General features: G+C 36.2%; 1 protein-coding gene and 1 long non-coding RNA gene across 2 annotated transcripts in view; one reads left to right on the top strand and one right to left on the bottom strand.

Annotated features, from left to right (window-relative positions):
- The window catches only part of LOC121380517 (dynamin-binding protein-like), an 86,713-nt gene that overhangs the window by 40,496 nt on the left and 18,910 nt on the right, over positions 1-27,307 (bottom strand). Inside the window, 2 exon segments of the mRNA XM_041509360.1 lie at positions 1,268-3,811; positions 20,944-21,217. Of these exon segments, the coding sequence (XP_041365294.1) occupies positions 1,268-3,811; positions 20,944-21,217 (2,818 nt within the window).
- LOC121380518 lies at positions 10,021-14,440 on the top strand. Its single transcript, XR_005958955.1, has 3 exons — positions 10,021-10,329; positions 12,268-12,318; positions 14,325-14,440. It is a non-coding gene; the product is annotated as an uncharacterized LOC121380518 (long non-coding RNA).

The following is a 27,307-nucleotide window of genomic DNA, read 5'->3' as shown; positions in this document are numbered from 1 at the left end:
AAAACAATAGATGTACAAAGTTATTTCACAAATTCCTGAAATGACCATCAGCATACAGCTACAATGGATACATGTATTTGCAGTTAAATTTGACCTTGGATACCAGTTATTAAGTAAAACAGTGTCAACTGAACAGCTGATAGCCAGTAACAAAATATGAACTATTACTGTGCCTAAGGCTTCATGAATACCATGTCTGCATGCACAAATACGCTGTTTGGTAAACATGTCAAATGGATATGGAAACATTTAGTAATTTTTTTCTTTAGTAACCTAGTACAGGTGCAAAATTAATATCACACACACACCACACACACACATCAAGCATAGTCACACACACGTAGGCAAGCATGCTGATTTTATGCATGCTAACGTTTATTGAGAGAGAGAGAGAGAGAGAGAGAGAGAGAGAGAGAGAGAGAGAGAGAGAGAGAGAGAGAGAGAGAGAGAGAGAGAGAGAGAGAGAGAGAAGAGGGTATTTACATTACTAGCAAGCAGCTACATGTACAAAGGGTTCGAAATGCATTTTTATTTGGGTTACAACTAACACTGTGAGTACCGTAGATTGATGGAAATGCATAGTCAAAAGGTTTCAGGCCACCTTATTTTGCGTAAACATCTCCACCATCTCCTATGCTTATGAAGACACATGAACATACACAGTACGTGACACACAAACTAATCACTAATCAGGTTAAATTCTAATTTCTATATTTTTATGTATACATGATAAACAAAACATGGGATTTTAACAATAACACAAACTACATTATGCATTTTGGAATATTAAATATAAGGATGAGACGATTCACTTTGCCCACGGTTCGATATATTCGTCGTACAATACAAGCTATCAGATAAATATTTTAAGAAACTATTTTACAAGCAGCAAATGTTTTGCCTAGAAAACAAAAATACCACTGTTACCATTTTACCATAACATGATAGTATGTTGGGTCTTGGGTATCCAATGCAATCATGTCACAAGCATCGAAATCAAGCACTGTGATTGGTTGAAATGCTACATGCTATGAAAATGCTATTTAAGAAAAAAATCTAAATAAACCTTGATACACAAACCATTGCATCCAACCATGCCTGAATACCATAAACAATTGTCACAGCCCTAATTATATATTATATCAAAGACAAAAAAAAAGTTCTTAAAGTGTTTTATCCCCCAAACCCAAATCCTCCCCAAAAGAATTCCGTAATTTTTTTAAAAATTATTTTAAATGGTATATCAAAAAATCCCAAAACAACTCACTTTCTTTTTCTGGGCTGAAAGACATGAGATCATTAGACATTGTCCTGTTCACTGGTCTAGGCTGCGGTCGCCGTGGAGATGAAGACAAGGAAGGTCGAGGAGGTGCTGGATTCTTCACGGATCCTTTAGGAACAGGAGGTGCAGGACGCTGGGGCAGTGGGTGGTTCACCTTCGTTGGCTGCAGAACCATCTTGGAAGGCGCTGGTGCAATCTTTGGTCCAGTTGGTCTGGGAGGCGGAGCCTTGCGTACTGGAGGCATTTTGGCTGGTTGCTTGTATGCTTCCTGGACAGAGTTTGATCTCTCAAAAGGAACTGGAGGTGGAGGGCGTAGTACTGCTGCTGCACTATGGGAATGATTAACATCCACAAGTGATGGTTTGTGGATGTGATCTTGTACATATCCATCATTTACGAAAGATGAATTTCGATGGATTCCGGTGTTGGAGTTCAATGTTGTACTTCCTTGCTCTTGAGGCACTGGCTGAGCTGTATTTCTTTGAGCCTCATAGTTTATAGATATTCTTGGGCCGACTTCACAAGTATCAAAAGATACCCAGTTGGACTGTCCCAGTGATGCAAAACTATCAGTGCCAGCATCACCACCACCATTAGCAGCAGCAGGTGATTCACGTTTTACTGCATCCAATTCTGATACTTTGTTATCAGAATGCACAGAGGTCTCAACATAAGCATCAGACATCCCAGAAGCTGTAACATCTTTACTAGAAAAGTCACTATCCCTAGAACCGGAAGAATCATTACTTTTCACACTTGAATTACGTGATCTCATTTTGGCTTCACTTTTAGCAATCTCCAGCTGATCCTCAATCAAGGAGTTCAGTGATTTTGACGAGTTGATGCCCACAAAGGTCTTGTGTTCTGTTGGTGAAACGACATGGCCAACATGCAAATTGGCTGACATGTCTGGAGGCTTAACAAACGGCTGTGCAGAATGGAGATTGGGTTTGGCTTTTATCACAGGTTTAGGAGCTAGCTTTGGTTTTGGGAGAGGTTTGGGTTTTAGTTTCGGTTTCTCTAGATGTTTGGTTTCAGGTTCAACACCACGATGAGCACCAGTAGAAGGAACATCCTTGCTATCACAAATACTATTAACTACCTGATGGTTATCACCATTATCCTGCACAGATTTCCCTTCACTGTGTTGAGCACCTTTAGCAGATTCAATCACTCCAGCAGAAGAAGCCACTTGAGTTCCACCTGGCCTTGATGCAATAGAAAAGTCCTGCTTTTCATTAGGTGCATGGTGAGGCCCTTCTCCTATGACCTCAATGTGGTTCAAGGGAACTATGCCAACTCTGCCATGGTCATCTCCTGCTTTTATCCAGTTGGCATCTAGCATTTGCAGAATTGTAACAGTGTCTCCTTCCTGGACGCTCAAGTCACCAGCAACTTGAGAGCTGAAATTATGCAACACTAGACCAAACTTTTCCTGCCCAAGAGACACCGATCCTGGATGAGATGAGACATCGGAAGCAACAGACCCAGCATTACAGCTGTTAGAAATAGAATCACCTGTGGTGGACAAACCTGAAGTAGAATCTAAAGTTGTTGTTTCATCTCCTGTTTTTGATGGTTTATCATTATCACATATAGCCGTTGAATTACTTCCTACTGTTACCGTTGTATCTGTTTCTGCTGTTGAAGATAACGAAGATTCATGAACAACTTTATTCTCATCCCCTGTTTTTAAATGTGTCCTTGCCTGAGAGAGTGTTGGTTCAGCTACATCCTCAGAGAAAATATTAGTTGTTTCCTCGCGGTCGTATGCATAAGGACAGTCGACAATGATCTCAACATAGGCAGCCGGGAAGAGACCTATCTTGCCATCGGCTTCACCCTCGATCCAATCTGGATCAACATGCTGGATCAGTGTGACTATATCGTGTTCTGCTATAGACAGCTCATCCTCATTCTGACCCACGAACGTGTACAGAGCCCGAGCGTAAGGAGTAACCTCTGCGTCGTGCGAGCGTGTGTTTTCACTTGTGTAAGACAGACTTCTCAAGCGAGACACGTCATCATCAGTGCTCGCGTGTAAGACACTGGGGGATTCAGCACCGATACCATGACCGTGACCGTTTCCGAGTGATGAACGACCAGCGTTAGTCACCGGAGGGTGGTGGTTGTTGTTGTTACTACTACTACCGATATCTTCTAAGAGGTCCACACACACGGAGGATACAAGGCCCTGTTTGTTGCCTGCCTCGCCGAGAAACCAGTCCGAGTCGATCACTTCCTTTATGGTTATGAGATCGCCTGCCATGAAGCCCAGCTCGCCGTCAATCTGTGGAGTGACATCAACAAGAGCTCTCGCCTGCAAGGGCTCTGAGAAGTGGATGGGTGGAGAGGCAGGGGTTTCTGATGTGCAGGACGTCTGGGTATTTGAGCGGAATGACTTCCGTCGGGGAGCGGCATCAAGTAGAAGTTCCCGAACACACGTCAGAGGAAAGATGCCAGCGTTGGAGCCATTTGCACCCTGCCACCAGTTCTCATCAATTTCTTTCATACCCAAGATGATATCTCCTGAAAAACCAAAATTCACAAATGTGTGTGTATAAATATATATATGCTGTCTGCCAGAAAATAATTTGAGGATACAAATAAAAACAAAGCATACCATAACAGGGCATAAAATTTGGCACGAACGATTTTGTCGTTCGTCTGTCGGTTATGCAAAACCAATATCGACACGAACGATCGATCGTTCGTGCAAAACTATAATCGCTCGTCAAAAAATGTAAACTGACGTGTTTTGGCTAATATAACTATATTTGGAATAAAATAATAAGAGAACGGGCCTAGCATTGCAGGTGTGAGAAAAAAACAATGTATCCGTTTGAACTCGACATCGCGGTCAATTACAAAGTGTCAATAACATTATAGCAACACAGCCACATGTTCCCTTTGATCATTTCGCTACGTGCGGAAAACAATACGTGGTTTGGAAATTAAAGGGGTTTATGAGTATTTATTAAACATGACATCATCTTAGCCCGGCATTTAGTTATAGAGTTGTAAAATGTCACTCGACCGCTATGCAGTCTTATGGTAAATATTCTTGTGCACAATCAACTCGTGCAATAAATAGGAAGCAAAAAAAAACGTATGTGAAGTTCTCCATATTTATTTACTTTTTGACACTTGTGTGGTTAGATTGAAATATATGCATTAATTCTGAAAAATGTATTGTAATGAAAACAAGTACAACCCTTGCTAAATCAATTTATTAAAATATGACATACACAGTGAAGAAAATAGTACGTTTAATAAGGGACTTTAAAATAATGAAGTGGAAATTAGAACATGATGAAACACTGAGTTGCAGCATCGATTGGATCGATCAAGGATTCGCAGAACTTCGGTCTTTCCGTTCAGACCCAATCCCCGTTTCATTCAGACTATTGTTTGGCGCCAACAAGTACTCCCCTGTAACAGAACCAATGGGGTAGTGTGCTGAAATGTAAATGGCAGCTTTCAAGTTAGTCCCAGCATACCAAATAATAATAATAATTTAGTATTTATGATAAGAATTTGCAGAAAAGCTACGAAAATCGCCCATCTTAGATTCTCATTTGATTACCATTGCCAGTTAACCTTTTCATTTGTATCCGAACCACTGGAGAAAATCGTTCGTGCAAACATTAAAACCACACGAACGACATCGTTTGTCAAATTTTATGCCCTGCCATAAGTGCCCCTACTAGGTGGTTGTAGGTTTAAAATGTTTTGAAATTGGATCCTACATGTACATCATGTTATTTGGAACATTTTCAAACAGCAATACTCTCACTATCGTCTCTCTTTAAAATAGGGGCGGGACATAGCCCAGTGATAAAGCACACGCATGATGCACAGTCGGTCTAGGATCAATCCCGTCGGTGAGCCCATTGGGTTATTTATCATTCTATCCAGTGCACCACGACTGGTATATCAAAGGCCGTGGTATGTGCTATCCTGTCTGTGGGATGGTGCATATAAAAGATCCCTTGCTGCTAATGGAAAAATGTAGCAGGTTTCCTCTCTATGACTGTGTCAAAATGACCATATGTTTGACATCCAATAGCCGATGATTAATAAATCAATGTGCTCTAGTGGTGTCATTAAACAAAACAAACAAACTTTTTGTCTTTAAAATATGTTCATTAATTTTCAAGATTTTAGGGTACGTAATTTTACCCTCCATACCCATGACAGAAACCCTGGGTAAAATTTTATTGGTGTAGTTACAGTCAGAATATACAAATTTAAAAAAAAAAAAAAAAAAAAAATTCATTAAAACAAAAATAATTCCCAAATATTAATGGTTCTTGTCTGTAAGATCTAATTACCGGTAAAATATTTCTCCCATTCATTGAATTAATACTCTTCCTCATATATATGTGTACATGTATGTCATTTCAGATGACAACGCTGGCTGCTGAGTACATCACAGCTGTCTACGTGACAAGATATTTATCTTTCAGTGACACAGATGAATGGATAGTAAAATGACATAGTCTACATTGTCTGAGCAACCATTCTTGACAACCTAAGTTGACATGGGTAATAAAAAAAGAGCCACAAAATTGCACATATATATATATACTCTTCAAAAGAAGAAACGCAAAACCACATTGTCGTAACATTTGGAGAATTGATTTAATTATTGAATGGTGAGTCCGATAATTACCAAATGTTGCAGGATTGTTCACAATTCACTCTAGTCCATTGTGAGTAAGTGATAGGACACACCACCAAGGTCAAAGTCATCTGGAGTCAATACCGGGTGTGGCCTCCGCGTGTGTTGACAACTGCCTGGCACCGCCTGCCCATTGAAGCAACCAGAGTACGGATGACGTCCCGGGGGATGGTGGCCCACTCGGCCTGCAAGGCTGCTGCCAGCTCGGGCAGGGTCTGGGGCTGTGGTTGTCGCTGTCGGAGGCGTCGGTCCAACTCGTCCCATAGATGCTCAATTGGGTTCAAATCCGGTGATGTCGATGGCCAAGGAAGGACATTAATGTTGTTGTTCTGTAGGAAAGCCATTGTGAGACGTGCTGTGTGAGGCCTGGCGTTGTCATGTTGGAACACTGCGTTGGCGTTGGCCATAACTGGAACGATGTGTGGCCGGAGGATCTGGTCAATGTAGCCCTGTGCATTCAGGTTGCCCTGCACGTGGACCAGGTCAGTTCTGCCAGTGTGTGAGATGGCTGCCCACACCGTGACACTACCCCCGCCGCATCTGTCCACTTCCTGCACACAGTTTGCCGCATAACGTTCACCACGACGCCTATACACGCGACATCTTCCATCATGACGTCGGAGCAGAAATCGGGACTCGTCACTGAACCACACCTGTCTCCATCGCAGTTGAGGCCATTGTCGATGAATCTGGCACCACTGCAGTCGGAGTCGACGGTGTTGTGGTGTTAAGATGACACCTCGAACTGGACGTCTGGCACGAATTCCTACCTCACGTAGGCGGTTCCGTACGGTCTGGTCGGATATCCTGCGCAAACCTGGTATTGCTGCGGCTGTGGAGGTGGCAGTAGTCAATCGTTCCCGAAGGTGGCGTACCCGGATGTAGTGGTCCTGCCCGGGGGTAGGGACCCGTGGTCGACCGGATCTAGGGAGGTCACGTGTTGATCCATGTTGCTGGTAACGGTCCCACAGTCTGGAGATGGTGCTTGGGGACACATGGAATGCCCTGGCAACGGCCGTTCTGGATTCGCCTGCGTCTAGTCGGCCGATGGCATTGTTTCTCTGCGGTTCACTGAGACGTGGCATGTCCTGGATTGTCAACTGTCGGCCAGATACAGAGGCCAGGCAAGCGAACACCCTGCACTTTTATACTGTCGGTGTTCATGTTGCACGTGCAGACAACGCACGTGCAGTGGTGACATGGTTTGCACGTGGCTGCGTTTTTGCGAATATTCACATTTTGGAACTTTATTGTACAGTAGCTGCGTTTTATCGAATGTAACCGTGGGAATGTGTTTGGGACATGCAATGACCTTATATTCACAAAGCATGAACCGGTAGGAAACATAAAATCGGAGTTATAACCCATTTGTACCCTTTTGCGTTTCTTTTTTTGAAGAGTATATATAAACACAAGTGGCCTTAATGGTGCACTAATTTTTTTTTTTTAATTCATATACAAGTTACGTGTCCTATCTTATCCACAGTAATTAATCCTTAGTAATTAACACTCCATACACCACATATAAATGGTATTAAATGAGAAGGCAATCACAAATTATTTTATATTTAACTAAAATGATTAATTTATGTATTCAAATAACCAATTCAATCATACTGTTGCAAATTTTGCAGTGTTGCATCTGTAATAGTGATTCCAATCTATTCATATATTCAATACTGTTATTGTCACCTTTGTTACAATAATTGTAACATTCCAACATCATTAACAGAGCAGTTTTGCACATTTCTGTATGCTACAATTAGGGCCATAACATGTTACCACGTTTGATATTAACATGCATTCTGAAAGTAATGCTAAAGCAATACATGGTCCCTACTGGGCTCAACAAATTTCCATATCTCAAGGGCCATAATGATCTAATACAAACCAGGTCTGGGCATTATCAAAACAATCAAATCAGTATTGTATTTTGGTTAGTGTGAATTACAGTTAGCATGACATACATTGTACATATACAGCTACATGTAATGATAACACGAATGCAACTACGATACAGATCGCTGTATATTTGAGTATATCGTTACACCCCTAGTTATGGCCTTTGAACGTAGGAGATATGAACAAAAAAATTCCGGGTATTTTTTTGGCAATGCTTCAAGATACTAAGCTCAAATGTTGATCAAGTTTGATTTTCATGGCAATCTACCTATTTTTCACCAAGTTATGGCCCTTGAGGAGATATGAAATTTTGTTTTCCGGACTCAGTTTTTTTTTGCAATTCTTTTTTTGCAATGCAATTCTTTTTTTGCAAAGCCTGAAAGTACTGTGATGAAATTTTGTTTGTAGCTTTAGCACGTACTGTTACAGAAAACGTTCAACTTTCAAAGCAACTTATCCAATTCTCACAGAGTTATGACCCTTGAATTTAGGAGGTATGAAAATAGTTTGGCCCTTACGGAAATAACCTATACAAACTTATAAGTGGAATATACTTTACTTATACGCCACTTATAAGTTACCTATATATTGGTATAAGTGAAGTATCAGTGTGTATAAGTATAAGTGAAAAAAACCTTCACTGATAAGTGGTTTAATCAGTGGTATAAGTGAACTGGAATTAGATCTTTTTTTTGTTGTTTCTACAAGTGAAATATAAGTGAAATATTAGTTTGGAGATAGTCCTTTTTCAAAGGAAATGATGTGTTCCAAATGAACGGGGGAAAAACTAAGTCCAAAACATTTTCATGGTTATTTTTTAAAAATTCATAACTTCTCACAGGATTTATCGAATTCATTGGGAACTGTGGCTAAACAACCAAACATACATTTAGCAGATTTAGATAGTATTTATGATAATTTATAAAAAAAAAAAAAAAAAAAAAAAAAAAGTCGGGGTGGGTTATATATGATTAAAACAGGATCATCTTGTAATTATCCCATACTACCTCCTTGCTTTCAATAGACTCCCCCATCCCGACACACCTGTCATAATAAAGATCTGTAAAAAGTAGCTGATGGGGGGGGGGGGGGGGGGGAGGAAGTGATCCCCATGACAATGCACAATGTTTATCCATCACAGTATGGATTTTTTTTTTTTTTTTGGGGGGGGGGGGGCTAAAAACTAAATATTACAGGGTAGGCTACCACTCACATCTCATACATATATATATATATATATATATATATATATATATATATATATATATATATATATATATATATATATATATTGCTGCTAAATAATAATATAATTATAATTTCAATTAAATAATAAAATAAATAATTTAAAAAAAATAAAGTCAATAAAAATTGTTTTTAAAAAAATCTTAATTATTGTTAATTTGTTGTTATTATAATAATACTGACACACATATGGCAGTTGCTGTCGGTACTGTTGTTCCAGCTAGCTAGCCATGCTGTATTCATGCTGTATGTCTCACACCCACCCACCACCACTTTTTTTTTTTTTTTACCAGATTGTGTGAAAATAGGCACAAAAACCAAATTAAAATGAATTGATATTACTATAACAGATTGTGCCCCCCCCCCCCCCCCCCCCTTTCCTTTCAGGTATCATTACTTTTGGTCTATTATTTATTAAGATTGATTTTTTTTTTTTTTTTTTTTTAATATGAATTTTCACACACATAATAATAAAAATGTTAGTTTTTTTGTTAAATCACAAGGAAGAAAAATAAAGTAAGCTGGTGTATCACTCCCATCCCTGGTTCTCACAAATCCATTTATAGAAACAACAACAAAAATTTAAAAAAAAAAAAAAAAAAAAAAAAATTCGGGGGGGGGGGGGGGGGGAATTGTTCATGATGGGATCATCACATATTTTTTGAAAAAAATACCCACACCTTTAGGTAACGTTATCTTTATTCGCTAGAAAAAATATGAGCTTTGGTATTATAAAAAAAAAAAAAAAAAAAAAAAAAAAAATGGTAATGCCATACGCCATATGCAGAGTAATAATTTATAATGCTTAATAGACAGAAGGCCACAAAGGCGTTAGATTAGTACATAATTATGATAATAATAATAATAATAATTATTATTATTATATTATTATAAGTCAGTGTCGTCTTAAAAGACGAACGAAGGTTAAAAGCGATAATATGATTGGTCGGTTCCTAAACAGTCATACCTGGGATTTGATTGGCTTAGAGATAACACCAGGAAAAAACGCGCCATTTGCAGTTTGCCAAAATAAATTTAATAATAAATAATGACAAAACATTGTGTATTTTGCATTATGAATTGGATTTGAGATCATTTTGATTGAGCAGAAACAATCACAGTTTATTACCGAATACTTGGCTATGGCGGAAAATGAAGAACTTCGATCAAGTTTCGGATGTCCTACTATTTTCGTCACGTTTGGAAGGAAAAAAAGGTAAACATGATTTTACTATTTTCTTACTTATTCTAGACACCTTTAATATATAGGCCTAAGGTGACATCTTTAACTGTATTTGTTCTAATATTGTGTGATGTTTGATGACAATCGAACGAATGTAACGTGTTCTACATGATGCAACGTGTTCTACATGAAGCAACATTGGGTCATGACACAGAAAATTTCCAAAATGGCCGATCAAGGCATATTTTTCAGGGGCAATTTAAATACACATAGATCACATTGACATCATAAATAATACATTTAAATGCAAAATAAATATTTTAAGATGCCAAATTGATGCATTTATTACAGAAAAAGTGTTGTTATTTCACCGATGGGTACAGATTTTTACAACGATAGTAATGCTTTTTTGGGGTGATTTAGGTCACATGACCAGTTTCACGTACTCTGACTCTGATAGGTCAGCAGTCTTTGTTTACAAATTAATTTAGTTTTAATTTGTTTAATTTATTTAAAGTATCACAAGTAGCAGTCATTTTTCATTTTACTTAGTAATATATATTGTTTATGGGTACCATATGTTTCGGTCCCCAAACCAGTTCACCCCCAGTCAGTTCACCCCCAATTATGTCAGGTAATAAAAATGATTTTGGCTTAGGTAATTGGTTGTTTGGCAAGTCTTCCTCATTACCACCAACAAATTATAAAAATATTTGTTAGAATCAATGTACGGTTAAACTTAGAGATAGTTATTGATCTTTTTTTTAAGCTTATAAAACATTTTGTTTTATAATTTTAAGCAACATAATGTGTACCGGTATATTTCATAATCCTTTCTGGTGATCAGGCTTGGGATCACAAAGTCATGCATTCATATTTTTTTGGTACATGTACAAAATTAATTATTTGAAAGTAAAATTTGGTTTGGGCTACAATAAACCTCAATTGTTTAGGGTACCAGACGTTTCTCCCCCAAATCGGATGTCAGTTCGCCCTCGCGTGCTTAACCAGTTCGCCCCAACAAAGGTACCAGTTCACCCCCATAAAGATTTATATGTATTAATTAATTAATTAAACTGGTGATTATGTCAAATGTGCCCGGACTGACTCAGGATCCAACCAAATTGTGGAAAGACGACAATCCCTCCCCTCTAAGAAAAGAAACACACACACACACACAGTTTAACATGCCTCTAAAGAAAAATACAGTAATTGTTTAAAAGTAACAAATAATTGGGATTTGGGGGTGAACTGGTACATGGAGGGAACAGGCCAAACTGGGGGCAAAACGTCATGGATTCATTGTCTATACAAAAAGTAAGTTTGTTTTCTTTAAAGACACCACTAGAGCACATTGATTTATTAATCATTGGCTATTGGATGTCAAACAGGTAATTTTGACATATAATTTTTCAGAGGGAACATGCTAAAAATTAATTAGTAGCAATGTATTTGTATCTATGCACCATCCCACAACAGGATACCACTTACCAAGATGAAATACATACGAAATCGTGCAACAATTGCCAATCGATGCATACTTATTGTTTGCTGAGAATATATATATATATAAAATTAAAATATTTATACCATTATATTTTTGTGTTACCTGTTTACTCCTCTGTTCACTTCACCCCCAAATGTCGATATGGATGCCCCCAAATATTTACAACACATCTTTGGTTGCATTTTGTATTTATATTATAAAAATTGTTTCATATTACTTTGACTGGGGTGTGGTATCAAGCCTTTTCGCCCCATGCCAGTTAATTTCTTTTCAAAACGCTTGTCTTCTCTTTTGAAAAAAAACTATAAAACTCTTAAACTGACACAGGAAAATTCTTGGATAGGATATTGACATACCTTTGGGGATGGATTGGTTTGCATGAGGATGAAATGGACATTTATTTGATTACAAGAAACACAAGTTATATATATATATATATATATATATATTTTTTTTTTTTCCAGAAAAATCGTCAGCACATTCTGGTCATCATATTATGGAAATATTTGTGACTGGTATGTATTTAACAAACAATAATCTTGTTTTAAGATGCATGACTTGATGTGTAAGAGGTGGTCTTCAATGTCACAAGCCATTATACATAATTATTCAGAAATGTTTGATTATACCAGATCACTTGGAAATTAACTTTAACATGTGTTATCAGGTTAGTAGGAAATGCAATCTCTGCATGATGGTTGGTTGATAATTTTTAAAACATCTATTTCAGGATAATAACTTTTACACTTTCCTTAACATTAGAATTTTTTTTTTTTTTTCAATTCTTCCTTGTCCGCCCATATTCTTGAGTGAGCATCTTGAATTAAACATTTTAATAATTAAAAAAAGTAACTTCAGTTTACATTTGAACAGCATCTGACATCACATGTATGGTCACTGACAAGCATGCAGGGCTTTTTCTCGTTCTAACCAGTGCACCACAACTGGACAAAGACTGTGGTATGTGCTTTCCTGTCTGTGGTAAAGTGCATATATAAAAGACCCTTTGCTGCATTAGAAAAGCTGTAGCTGACTACGAGTCAGAATTACCAAATGTTTGACATCCAATAGCCGATGATTAATTAATCATTAATTAAGCGAGAAGAAACCTGCTACAATTTTCCATTAGTAGCAAGGGATCTTTTATATGCACAGACAGGATAGCACATACCACAGCCTTCGATATACCAGTCATGGAACAAGAAAAGCCCTAAGGGTCCATCGACAGGGATCGATCATGGGTCAACCGTGCATCAATCGAGCGCTTTACCCCTATAGCTTGAAAGGAGTTGCATGCAGTTCTATGATGTACATGTATAGAGGCACTGATTTTCCGCAATCGCGGAAATAACTATCTGAAACGGAATTCCCAATTTTTTTCCAAAACATTATTTAACTTTAGCGCATTTGATTAATTATAATTTATTTTTCGAACTAGAAACTATGGACACTGACATCTGCCTGTGCTACGCTACGACACTAGTACCTTTGTATGTTACGTCAAATGTTTAATGTAGAGTATCTAGACGTTTTACCAGTCATGTTTTCTTCGCTTATTCCCGACGATTTAACGGGAAAAACCAAACATTGTGAGCTAAAATTGTCCGATATTTACTCAGTGAAAGATATATTATGTTATGTTTGCTTATTAATTTTTAACATTTGCGGCATTGCCATATTTCCGATCTCACAAAGGAATGCCATAATTGCATATTGTATGCCAGGCTTTGTTCAAAATAAATTATACAAGGGAAGTGGTTTATAGCCGTTTGTAATTATTTTCCTGATCATATCGTAAAGAAAACCGAAAATGTCCGAAGTCTGTCTCGTGGTGTATTCGTGGTTAAATTTAAACCAAAAATAAATACAAACTACTGACATGTTTTGCCTCATTGCATATTTATTTATTTTATACCAGCAATTAATTGCGGTGTGTGTGTGTGTGTGTGTGTGTGAAACAAACACAGAATTTGTTTAATACTGAAACGGAAAAACCCGGAATTTGTAACATTATGAAACGGAAAAGGGAAAAATCTGAAACGGAAAATCAGTGCCTCTACATGTAGTTGACATGTACAAACTAATACATGTAGACAAATGTATGTTTGTTTGTTTTTTAATTTCATTATTTCCCTCCCAGTCCAACACCCTTTATCTTTTTGTAATAGTTTATATTTTGTAGGCCTGAAAATTGGTACAGATTCTTTAGATTCAAATATATATCATGTATTTTATTTTTTGATTTCTTCATAATTAAAATTAAAGGTCAACATTGAATATTTCAAAGTCTGTTTTATCCTTGAGATTTGATTGATACCAGGTAAAAAAGTAAACTTGAAAATTTAACTGAAAATTAGTTTGCTTTCTCTTGAAATTTTGATTCCCCACACCGGAAACTTGGTACGCTATGATTCTCTAGGGTAGTCTTTTTAAAACTAACAGAAAGAACTAAATGTTTACATTAATAATAAACAATAGCTAATTACATAACAGATCTATCCAGACTACATTTGTTTTTCAGAATCCCATCTGAATGTTGGATGACATATATCAAGATGACACTGAACAGGACAACTGAGGAAAATGGATGTGAAATAATCCAATCTAACAGTTGGAAATAAATATATATAGTATTTATAAAATATTTGTTTGTATATACTGTTCAGATATATTAGTGAGTCAGAATGAAACATCACTTTGTTTGTTAAGACTATTGTGCTTCAATTTTTATGTTTTGTGGACAGCTAGTTTACAGATAGGGTGTGTAAGCGGTGGCATTAATACAGCAATTGCCCGAGAATATTGAAATTTGGCCTCCAAGGACAGATTGCTGCCTATTTTCATTTGTTTAATGATTAGTTCATCACCAACTGCTGGATGTAAAAAATTAAATTGATAATTAATTCTGACCCATAGTCTTCAGAGGAAGCTCTCTACATGTTTCAAAAGCTGCAAGTCATCTTTTATATATGATCAGGACAGAACATACCACAGCCTTTGATATTCACTTATATTTCACTTATACTTCACTTATACAGCGTTTTTGTAAAATATCAGTGAATCACTTATACTTCACCTATACTTTACTTATACAGCAGTTTCTGTGAAATATCAGTGAATCACTTATACTTCACCTATACTTTACTTATACAGCAGTTTCTGTGAAATACCATTGAATCACTTATACTTCACTTATATTTCACTTATACAGCATTTTTGTAAAATATCAGTGAATCACTTATACTTCACTTATACAGCAATGTTTGTAAATATCAGTGAATTACTTATACTTCACTTATATTTCACTTATACAGCATTTTTGTAAAATATCGGTGAATCACTTATACTTCACCTATACTTTACTTATACAGCAGTTTCTGTTAAATACCAGTGAATCACTTATACTTCACTTATATTTCACTTATAAGTCACTTATATATATCTAATACTTCTGTTAAATATTAGCGAATGACTTACACTTCACTTATATATATGGTTAACACTTCACCTATATGTCACATATACTTTGTATAAGTGATACCTCATTTGCATACAAAATCCTAATCGTTTACTTATAAGTCACTTATACTTGAAAAATATTAACGACTTATACTTCACTTATAAGTGAAAAATATAAGTCATTTCGGTAAGGGGGGCCTGGTAGCTGATATGTATTGCTTTAGCAGTACTCTCAAAATGCTTGTTGTAATTAATGCTTATATTATTACCATATCTTAAGACTGGTTAACCGAAATTATATATATAATTACAAAATGTCCACATTTATACGATTTCTTCAATTCTGTTTGAACGATGTTGAAGAAATATTATCCTTCGATATACCTCAGAAAATGACGTAATTATGTCATCTAGGACGTCATTACGTAAAATAGGTCATGGAAAGAAGGCTAGAAGCTGATTTATGTGTATTTTAACTAAATATGGTGTGTCCAGGCGCTTGTGCATAAATTTTAGAAGGTGGGTGCTAAACTGTGGCTAGCGAAATGTATAAGGGTTTAAGACATGCTTCCCCGGAAAGTACTGAAAAAAAGAGAACATTTGCTTGATCAAGGGGAAGGTTCGACCACCCTCTGCACAAGCTCCTGTCTTTATAATTATATAAAATCTGTTCGTCATTTTTTAAATGAATTTATCGATTGCATACCGTAGTATAGTGAAAGATTTTAAATTAAACACCTCAGAAAATGACGTCATTACATCAAATGGGACATCATTATATAAAGCTGATCACGGGAAGAACATTATTTGGCGAGGTTTAGATAACGGTGTAACAGGCGAGCTTCAGTGAGCCCATTTACACCGTTATCGAACCGAGCCAAACAACCACGATAGCAAAATGTAGTAACCTGATATTATTTTTATCATGCAAACCCTTTCAAGTTATATTTTTGTACTATGTTTCAGTCAAAAGCGATATAGAAACTATTAGTTTTATTGTGTAGAAACTACTTCCGGAAGTCGGACAATAGCAGGTGCCTGAAAGCCTAAAAGTTATGTATTTCCAAATTTTAAATAAAATACTTTGATTATATTTCAAAGTCTGTTGTGTCACAACATTACAATTTTTTTACCTTTTTCTGTGAAAATAAACTCAAGTTTATGTGTGACCTGAAGATCTACATCACTGGCTGCTAGTGACTGTAACGTCAGACGCTGCTCCAATGTAAACATTCTTTGCAGGAAGCTACTCGCTTTTTTGTTTCAAAATATTAATTCAAAACGCTGACTAGTTCCGAATGGAAGCGAATAATGGAGAATTGAAAAATAAGAGGCAATTTGACATTACAGGAAGTGTAAAAGTTACATTGATTTATGCAGTTATTCCTGTAAATGGATGTTTGAAAAAATGAAAAAACAACCTACCTGAAAAGTTAGCAAACATCCGTCATGCGCACAACTCATCTCCTAGTGACATGATAAAACTTCGAATTATCAGGTAAAGATTATCAGGTCAATAGGAAGCATGGTTGCATGATAAACCGATAAATTCACAAAAATTACAAACAATTCTTATATAACAAACCACACTATCTGTAAAGTCACAAGAACGTTACTCATTAAAGGATATGCTGTAATGACGACTATTTTAAATAGCTAGGCCTAAACATGATGTCTGTTACACCTAACTATGAAATAAAACAAGTTGGTTTAACAGGCTAGCAAAACCTACATGTATATATTATGTACATGTAGTCATTCCACATTCAACACAATACACTGATGTTTATTTAGTACATACGTGTCAACATTTTTTATGAAATGTTAAGTAACAGTGTTATGTTGTGCAGCTGGAATCTATTAACATGAAAGCAAAACATCTGTTTTTAGCAATGTGATTGAAGGTGTAGTTTCTATACAAAAATAAATGTATACCTTACCTGTATAACCTTGTTCATCAGATCCTACCAACAATTTTTATATATACAAAATATAATATACACATACATTAATGGGCTTTGTAGGAATTTTAAAGTGATAAGGAAACAATTTGCTTGCTTGTCCAAGGGCTACACATTACTAGTACATGTATTTTATTACATATGCACCTATTTAATCTTACTATTAGAGTAATAAAGACAATTCTGACTGCAAAAAAAAGTATTTTATTGAATGTGTTTATAATATGTGTTTGATACAAAATCTTGCTTGCATAGTACGTGTTCACCCGAATGACGTCATGTCCTTAGCCAGAAATGATGTCATGTTTCTAGCCAGGATGCTTAGCATTCCATCAATTCCATACAATTCAACCAATTTTCCAGACGATGTAAGTTGTGTTATTTAATTAAACTTTTGTTAATCATATTATAGAAAGGTTGTATGTAATAAATACAGAGTCTAGTTCACATACCAGTTGTTTTGCCTTGTTGTTTATAGAGTCCAAGATTTATACCACTCGTGGTATAATATTCTTGCGCACCATAAATACGTGAAATAAACAACATGGCAAAATAACTGGTAGGTGGTTCTGTCTATCTACTACATTTATAAAGGGTATACGGAACCATGCAAATATAATAACGCTTGACAAGTTGCTAAAATTTGCTATGACTGTTGTGGTTTGTCTGCAGTAATCTCCCCCATCCAATTCACAGAAACAAACCCTGCCATTGCCCGCAGCAATCTGCAATGCCGTGGAGAATGTCACAGAGTTTTTCATTCTCTGCAGCATTTTGTTTGCCGTGGATTATATTGGATTTTTTTTCTCAAGATTTTTCCTTATTGTAAAAAATAAAATATACTTTGTGAACTGAAAAAAGATTAAAAGTAAATATTAAAACAGTAACTACACTGTTATTACTAAAGTATCTGAATCTCAGCTCCATCAGGTATGATCGGAAATACATGTAAATTTGAGATCCTAAGTTTAACCAGCTAACGTTTCGCTAATGTTCGCGAACTATTTGATTGCTTCCCCGACGTGGCCATTTGGTTTACCGTGAATCGCTTAAACCAGTCTAGCGGACGTTTTTCTGCTCAGTCTGGCTGCATTAAGCGAGTTCCAACTAGGTCATTGCACTCTGTTGACTGTTCATAGCATGTGCATTGCAGGGACCACTGAACTGCAGGGGGGGGGGGGGGGGGGGGAGAGACAGCTTATACATTGTTGAACCATGGTGCGTTACAGGTGTTTTATTTTCAGTAAAATGTTCATCATACACTCCTACAAGTCACTTGAAGTGTTAATAACTGTTATGTTCAGCCTGATGATGAAATATTTGTAGAGAGATCTTTCCGATAGTTTAATAAAATTTTCTCCGACATTTATATTGACAAAATATACTATGGCAGTGACCCCAGTATTCGACCAGTACCCAGTATTCGACCAGTGTATTTAATTAATTACCATACTCGTTTAAACTAAATAGTATATAAATTTTCCAAACATACATGTATGTTGAACATAAGTGACAGGGTGAACATTCTTCCTTCCGGAAACGCAATAGCAGACGATAACCATGTGAACGAATGTAAGTATATAGGTATTCATCGGCTATAGTGATAATATGAACGTTGGCCATTTTTATAGCATGCTATCACACCATCCAACATCCTGTGAACAATTTGCAATACTTTTAATTCATTTGAAATCACCGCCCTTCGGTGGCGTCGTGGCAGGCCATCGGTCTACAGGCTGGTAGGTACTGGGTTCAGATCCCAGTCGAGGCATGGGATTTTTAATCTAGATACTGACTCCAAACCCTGCGTGAGTGCTCCGCAAGGCTCAATGGGTAGGTGTAAACCACTTGCACCGACCAGTGATCCATAACTGGTTCAACAAAGGCCATGGTTTGTGCTATCCTGCCTGTGGGAAGCGCAAATAAAAGATCCCTTGCTGCTAATCGGAAGAGTAGCCCATGTAGTGGCGACAGCGGGTTTCCTCTCAAAATCTGTGTGGTCCTTAACCATATGTCTGACGCCACATAACCGTAAATAAAATGTGTTGAGTGCGTCGTTAAATCAAACATTTCTTTCTTTCTTTTTTTCATTTGAAATCTTTGAAAATGTCTTTAATGTTTTTATTTATAATCAAATGGTGCTGGCAATGCAATGTGACCTCAGTCATTATAATTTCGATCACGTGACCATGTGATCAAATAACGGCATATGATAGAGAGGGTTGCCCAGTATTCGACCAATAGAAAAGCTTGAGGATACATTCTCAAAATAAACTCCCAAGAACCACAAATTTACTACTTTTATGTCTTTTGGTGCTGTTTGTCAGGACTTACACAATTATGTTTTCTTTTATTTTCAGCCTAATATCATTATTTGTAAATTGAGATAGGACCAAAGAGACTGTTCATCAGGAAGTAATTGTACGTGTGTGAATATGTATATAAGCATGTGCGTGCATGCGTAAATGCATGAATACCTTGAAATTAGGGACTCGACTTACAGTCGAGATCGAACTTACAGTGAAGATATACGGGTATGTGTTACAGTTGTTAAAATCAACACTTGGGATTTAGTTGTTTGACATATGCTGCATTTACTATAAAATAAGCTTCAAATATAATTTTATTAGTTAATTAGAAAGTGGTCGAATACTGGGTCAGCTGGTCGAATACTGCATACAGTTCCTTGTGGCACTCAAACCTACTCTAGTCGGCATATACCGCATCAACAAAACTTTGGTCTATTCAATGAATAGCATTGCCAGTAAGTATTTACAAAGAAAAACAAATATTAGCAAATGCCAATAAAACGAACATGTTATAATCCTTTCTTTCTTAAGTGATCGAATACTGGGGTCGTTGCCCTATCCTTTTCTGGTGCCGAGTGGCCTAATCCAACGAAACAAAACAAACTTTACCAATTTATTTGGGTTTGAAAGGAGGGCATTCGGTCTTGGTGACAGATTTCCTAACAGAAATAATGCCATTATTAAAGAAAATGATTAATTCTATATCGCATTAAATATATTCTGACACTTTGATGTAATATAATTAAAACATCTATTTCACACACAAAAAATACATCATTACGAAAAATGGAGAATTTTAAGAACAAAAGAAAAAGAAATAAGTGTATCTCTAACTACAGTTGTTGTACTATAATAGTAATAAGAATTGTGGTTTAGTCGTAGATTTACGTTTACGTGCAAAACTAGGCTTACGATGTTTTGTGATATTGCTCCTAGAGTTGCAAACATATTAACGGTAAAATTGCCGTGGAAAATGCAGTGGACACTATTTTTCTGCAGAAATGTTTTTGCAATGGTAATTTTCTTTTAATTGCAGGGGTTGCAAAAATATGTTTTTGTTTTCTTTTGTCTTTTTGTGGGGGGTGGGGTTGTTATGGGTGGTTCTCTGTTAATTAAATCGCTAGAAAATAATGTAAGGATCCAAACATACTACTAGTATTTCAGTGCCGATTTTAGGTAGTGCAAGGCCTAAAATGATCTATCCAAATGTATAGGAACAATGGTTAGAATTGGAAATTCAAAACTCTGTTTGCAACACATTGTGAGCAATAAAGCTAAATGATGAAAGGCCAGTATAATAGCACTCCCCACTTTCCATCATTGGGCGAGTAAGAGGTGAGCATAAACATCTTATGGAAAGACATGAAACTGCCCAATGGTTGCACACACACAAATGAACTAAAACACAAACCTGTGTTTAAAGCCAAATCTCCAGCTTCGTCTGCTGGGAACTCATCTATTGCCACAAATATCTTCTGGCCGGGCTCGACATTTGGCAACGAGATACTCTCCACAAAGTTGGATGGAAAGTTGCCCTCCAAGCAGTCCAGTTGGCCACGCAGCCAATTGTCGTCCACAACATTGGTGATCCGTATCACATCGCCTGCCCTCAGAGTTATCTCCCCCTTCTCATAAGTGTCAAAGTCATGTAGTGCTCTCACATATTGTCCAATTTTTGGTTTCATCTGAAATTGAAAAAATTCTGTTTTAATTATAGACATAGAAACAAACTTGAAATTATTCATGCATATATACATGTATATACACGTACAAGCATGTACATGTATGTTAAAAGACAAATTACATAACGGATTCAAGTATTAAAAAAAAAAAAAACGGTAGAAATTACTGCATTACCATCCTAATATGGGATCAGCTAGATTTGCAGCAAATTATGCATGTATTTTCTCCATGCATTTTGAAACAGCAGTCATGGAGCACTGGATGGGGCTGTAAATAACCCAATAATGGGTCATTCAAGGAGGATAAATCTTAATAGTTTGACCCCTCACCCCAGGTGTGTGCACTACATCCACCTCACATGACCTAACCACTGCCCTATATGGCTCGTACATGTATATCAAAGGCCATGGTAACTGTAAGTGCTTAATTAACAGAAAATGTATATGAAAGATCCATTGCTGGTTTTTGGTAGTGTCAAAATAACCATTTGTTACACACCTACATGTACAAGTAATGGCCATAATTTAAAAAATGCAAATGTAAAGTGCTGTAAATATTTTACGTCGTCTTACTTCAAATTTAAACTTGCAATGACTAAGCTTTCATCAATAACACTAAAACAGTAGGTGGTCAAGTTGGAAGGAAGGAAGGGAATGTTTTATGTAACAAAGCACTCGAACACATTTTATTTACGGTTATATGGCATCGGACATATGGTTAAGGACTACACAGATATCGAGAGAAGAAACCCGCTGTCGCCACTTCATGGACTACACTTTTCAATTAGCCGCAAGGGATCTTTTATATGCACCATCCCACAGACAGGGTAGTACATACCATGGCCTTTGATACACCAGTCATGGTGCACTAGCTGGAACGAGAAATAGCCCAATGGGCCCACCAACAAGGATCGATCCCAGACTGACTGCGCATCGCGCGAGCACTTTACCACTGGGCTACATCTCGCCCCTTGTGGTCAAGTTGGTGACAGTACACTGTAGTTGACAATTTTGTCTGAAAATGAAAAGGCTCAAGTACTATACATATTGTCAAGCAAAACGGTATCTCAGTGTCACAATGTCATATACATGTACTTATCTTACATATTTATACAGTTATGAAACTATACATGTATGAAAATTCCTTCAGATAATGAACTGTCACTTAATCCTATATTTTAAATAAATAATATACACATGTAGATGTTTAGCTCAGTACTTGTACATGTACACAGAACTATTTCATATATTTAGTTAACTAAGAATTAAAGATTTATAAACATACAAACCACACACAGGGATATAAGCTTATATACCATGTAGCTAACTAGCCAACGTTCAACCACAACCAATTAGCACCTACGTGTACACCGCGTACCTGTACATACTGCAGTTTTACCTTTGTTACAGACATACACACATGACCCATTTCAACACACCACTGATTTTCTAGTCCATTTGCATGAATACAGAACTGGGGCTATCTTTTTACACCACCTGGCAGGTAACCGTATGCTGTCATCTGTAACTTTTAAACACGCTGTCCGAGTGTTTACTTTCCTAACCCAAGTGTGATCACCAACACCCAAGTTGCAGAAACTTGTCTTACAAGAACAAAAACCAGTGTTCAAAGGCCGGGTATAATATGTCATGTTTATATATATATATATAAATGTATGTACAGTAAGAGCAATTACTGAAAGAAAAAATGTTTCTCACTATAATAAAATAATTGAAAAGAAAAAGAAAGGAAATTTGTTTAAAATCACTTCAATCTTTGAACATTCCCCATGGTCATATCTTGGATTTTGAGCTACTAATAGAGAATAATACATGAGTTGCCGTTAGATACCATTTATCTCACAACAAGTTGTTTTAAAATGTATCTAATAAGCGAAAGCTAAAAAGTATCTAACAGACACAAATGTATTATTCTATTTCTTACATATCCTCAAAAACTAGGTTTTAAGCAAATTTTAACATTTTTTTTCCGACTAAAAGTTATTTACAGCCATTGCACTTGTAGCTAACTTGCACGTCACAGACAAATGTTTGTCAGGTTAACAATATGTCACAGTGTAATCTATTTCCACCGTGTTGCTTTTCATTGGATGCATGGCACTGGTGACCTGGTCATCACCCAGGAGCTGCCAGTCCTATGTATTGAAATTGTTAACACACGTACGTGTGTAAACACACACGTGTTATCAAAAATAATACATGATGTTCTCACCAACGGGTGTGTAAGAACTATAATTACCAAGACAAACAGGATTTGGCAAAATTGATAATTTAAGTAAACAGTAATTTGTAATTTAATGGTTTAAAAAAAAGAGAAGAAAAAACAATCTGTAAGTTGCATGTCCATATGAACTAACATAACAGTAACACTTGAAAATGTTCTAAGCAGGGTCAGTGCTTTTATTAACACCTTTATACATATGGCTATTTGTTATTTCAAAACTTGGTCTCATGGAAAACTTGCTGTCATCTCATTCCTACCAAATAGCAGCAATGGATCTTTTATATGCCCTGGATGGAGAAAAAAAAATGTTTTGTTTAACAACACCACTACAGCACATTGATTTATTAATCATCGGCTATTAGATGTTAAACATTTGGTAATTTTGCCAGTCTTAGAGAGGAAACCTGCTACATTTTTTTATTAATAGCAAAGGATCTTTCATATGCACCATCCCACAGACAGGAGAGCACATACCACGACCTTCAATATACCAGTCATGGTGCACTGGCTCCAAAGAGAAATAGCCCAATGGGCCCACTGACTGGCAGGACACAGCCCAGTTGTAATGTATTCACCTGATGGCACACAGAATAAAAGTAAGTTTTGTTAAGATTCTTCAAAATGACACCCTATTAAAAGATAGTTTCAGCCATTTTAAGTATTAAAATATGCAACATCGATCTTCAGCATTATACAGTTAGCAGACAGTTCTACACTAGTGCAGGGCACACATGAAGTCAATAATGTATGAATAATGTAATAAGTATGAAGTGTTGTATATTGTAAGCCTTCATTTCGAGATTAGGCCTAAAACAAATTAATAATAATTTTTTTAAATACTATTGTGTGTTTTTTGGAATTGTACCAAACAAGTTACTGCAGGTAGAAGATATCGGTTTTTGGTGATGGTTGTTAAATTTTTAAAAAAAACATATTCATACCATATTTACCCATCCTTTGAGGCCATTCTTAAAAATATTTTGTTTTGTCCGTTTCCAACCAGTAGTTTCAAATGTGGGTAGGTAGGGATTATTATTATTACCATTATTATTAATTTTTTGCTACATACATATAATGCCACATATGAGACACTTCATTCCGTTACATATTAATGTCGTAGTTTTGAATATTTCCCCCAGATTCTGTTTAATGATTTAAACTAAAAACTTTATTGTTCATTAAGGGCTATCATATAGTTTTCATAAGTGTATATTTCACAGTATATTGCTCATGATTTTAAAAACCACCACCCAAAAACAATGTTTAAACAAAAATAAATAATTTTCCATTTTTCTCTCTTTTTTTCAGGGGCGATGAGTAGCCCAGCGGTACAGTGCTCGCTTGATGCACGGTCGGTTTGGGATCGATCCCCGTCAGTGGGCCCATTGGGCTATTTCTCGCTCCAGCCAGTGCACCACGACTGGTACATAAAATGCTGTGGTATGTGCTATCCTGTCTATGGGATGGTGCATATAAAAGATCCCTTGCTGCCAATTGAAAAAGAGTAGCCCATGAAGTGGCGACAGCGGATTTCCTCCTTCAATATCTGTGTGGTCCTTAACCATATGTCTGACGCCATATAACCGTAAATAAAATGTGTTGAGTGTGTCATTAAATAAAACATTTCTTTCTTTCTTTCTCTCTTTTTTTCCAAGTTATGGGGCTACCAATTTTTACTGAGGGCTACTAGATTTTATAACCTGGTAGCTCACTGGGCTACCTTTGAAAAAACTTGAGGTCAAGGCCTGCAAGAGATAACTTACTGCTAAACAAAAACTGTAGCCCAATGAGTGGCGGTAGGTGGTTTTCTCTCTAAGTATCTCTGTAGTACTTAACCAAATAACTTCCGGCTGGGTCAAAGTTCGAGGTGCACCGAACTTTTGATAGAGAAGTAAACACCACAAGTCCTGTGATTGGTTATAAATGTGAGTGTGTTGGTTGTAAAAAATAATAGTTTCATCTGGGTAAAATAAATGTGCAATTTTATTTCATCTAGTACCAATGTGTCAGGTAGCCTTGTGCTTGAAACATGTATGGGGTACCTGTAAAAAAAAGTACTCAAATTTTGTGCGAAACTAGGGTAGTCATAGATGCTACCCGTTATCTCAGAAACGAGCAGCTTGACACCCATTTTTTTCTGATTCACTTTAAGTGTAAGGGGTGGTAGTATTTATATCCGTGGCGTTTATGTCGGTTGATACGTTGCAGGTAGGAGTTTTAGCCACATATGTTACTATTGTCGTCTATGGGATTTGATTTGGTAGTATACACCCTATAGCACATATTCAGTGCATAATAAAAACTATTATGATTTTGTCATTTTATTTAATTAAACTATACTGGTTGATTAATTAGCCATCACTCGATCATGCAAGTTCACAATGACCTTGATCTTGACAATAATCTCTGTACATGGCTCTGAATGGAGTTTGAATCAAAGTTAGCACTGAAGAAAAGTTGGTTTTGGCCTATAATTCATACTGTAAAGATTTCAATAATTTCTTTTTACATGGTATTTGACTTGCCATATACAACTGCTCTTAAATATGGTATTATATATAGGCAACCTGAACTAAGATTTTAATAGCAATTTATTTTTATATTAAAAATAGCATGTGCCAATAGTGGGTTAATGTCTTTAGTTTCCATTAACATAGTTAATTTTTTATGTATGAAATTCTGAAAACTCAAATTTGTAAAGAAGTTGATTTTTATTGTCATTTTGACATATTTATAGGGTGCTAAGTTATATTTTAGACAAATTTGTAGTTTTATGCAAAATTTAAAGTAAATTTGAAGAAAAACTTTACCAAAAACATAATTAAATTTGTTGTCACTAGTGTGCCTTCTGTTCTTATTTGTACATAACAATAAGGTTGTTAAACATATACTTAGATCTCCAGATCATTTTTGTTTCTTAATAATCACTTAGTTAGCTCTCATGAAAAGCATTTTGAGTTTATACTAGATTCAGAACCAATTTTTTCAGATTTGATTATCTGCCTTGGATTAAGTTGATAATTTATTTTATTGTTAAAGCTGTATTACCTAATGTTACTAGCTAAATAAAATGCTGGATTACAGATTGTAGGAATACATCTAATGTACATATTGTATTCATCCGGATTAGAAAATAATGCAAGAAAATAGATGTTCGGGTAATTTTGTCATTTAAAAATAGTTTTTTTCAGTAATTAATCAAAAATAAATGTGTTAAAGCTGCATGATTATTCCAGATATCACAACTATTAAAACCTCCAACTACAGTAGGCTATAAATAAAATATAGTCAGGAATATTGGTGGCTGCCAATGGTTTTGATGGTTCATTATGAAAATCGGCATGGCCGATGGATTTGAAATTCCCACACCTGGTAACTTGAAGACACCCACACCCAGCATACAGGATTTCCTCCCAACACTAATGTTTAGGACATTAAGTCATTACTTCATACAGGTACAGTCATGTTTGTGTTTCCTTCCTCAGACAGTGTATTTTTTTAATACTGATATTTCTTTGATGTGCCTGTTAAGGTCTTCATAATCTAGGGGTCAATCAAGTGCATGTGTTTTAATGGCATTCTTTAAAGGGGTAGAGGTACTCTGACTATCTTTGTTGTCTCTACATATATACCTGAGTACACACACCCAACTGAAAGTAAATATCTTCAGGAGTTTTATTTTAAAACATTTTGTTGTTTAATATGACATATTGCATTTGTACAAAACTATATGCAATATATATGCTTTTTGAGGTGTACATTATATTAGGTTGCACTGTAGAAACAACTCTTTCAGTGAGGTTGTCAGTTTATGTCAGAATACACCAGATCCTGGTTGTCATAAAGAC

This window comes from Gigantopelta aegis, chromosome 9 (assembly GCF_016097555.1).
Source record: "Gigantopelta aegis isolate Gae_Host chromosome 9, Gae_host_genome, whole genome shotgun sequence".
In the NCBI taxonomy this organism is placed as follows: Eukaryota; Metazoa; Mollusca; class Gastropoda; order Neomphalida; family Peltospiridae; genus Gigantopelta; species Gigantopelta aegis.
This window is presented reverse-complemented; position numbering and strand designations above follow the sequence as displayed.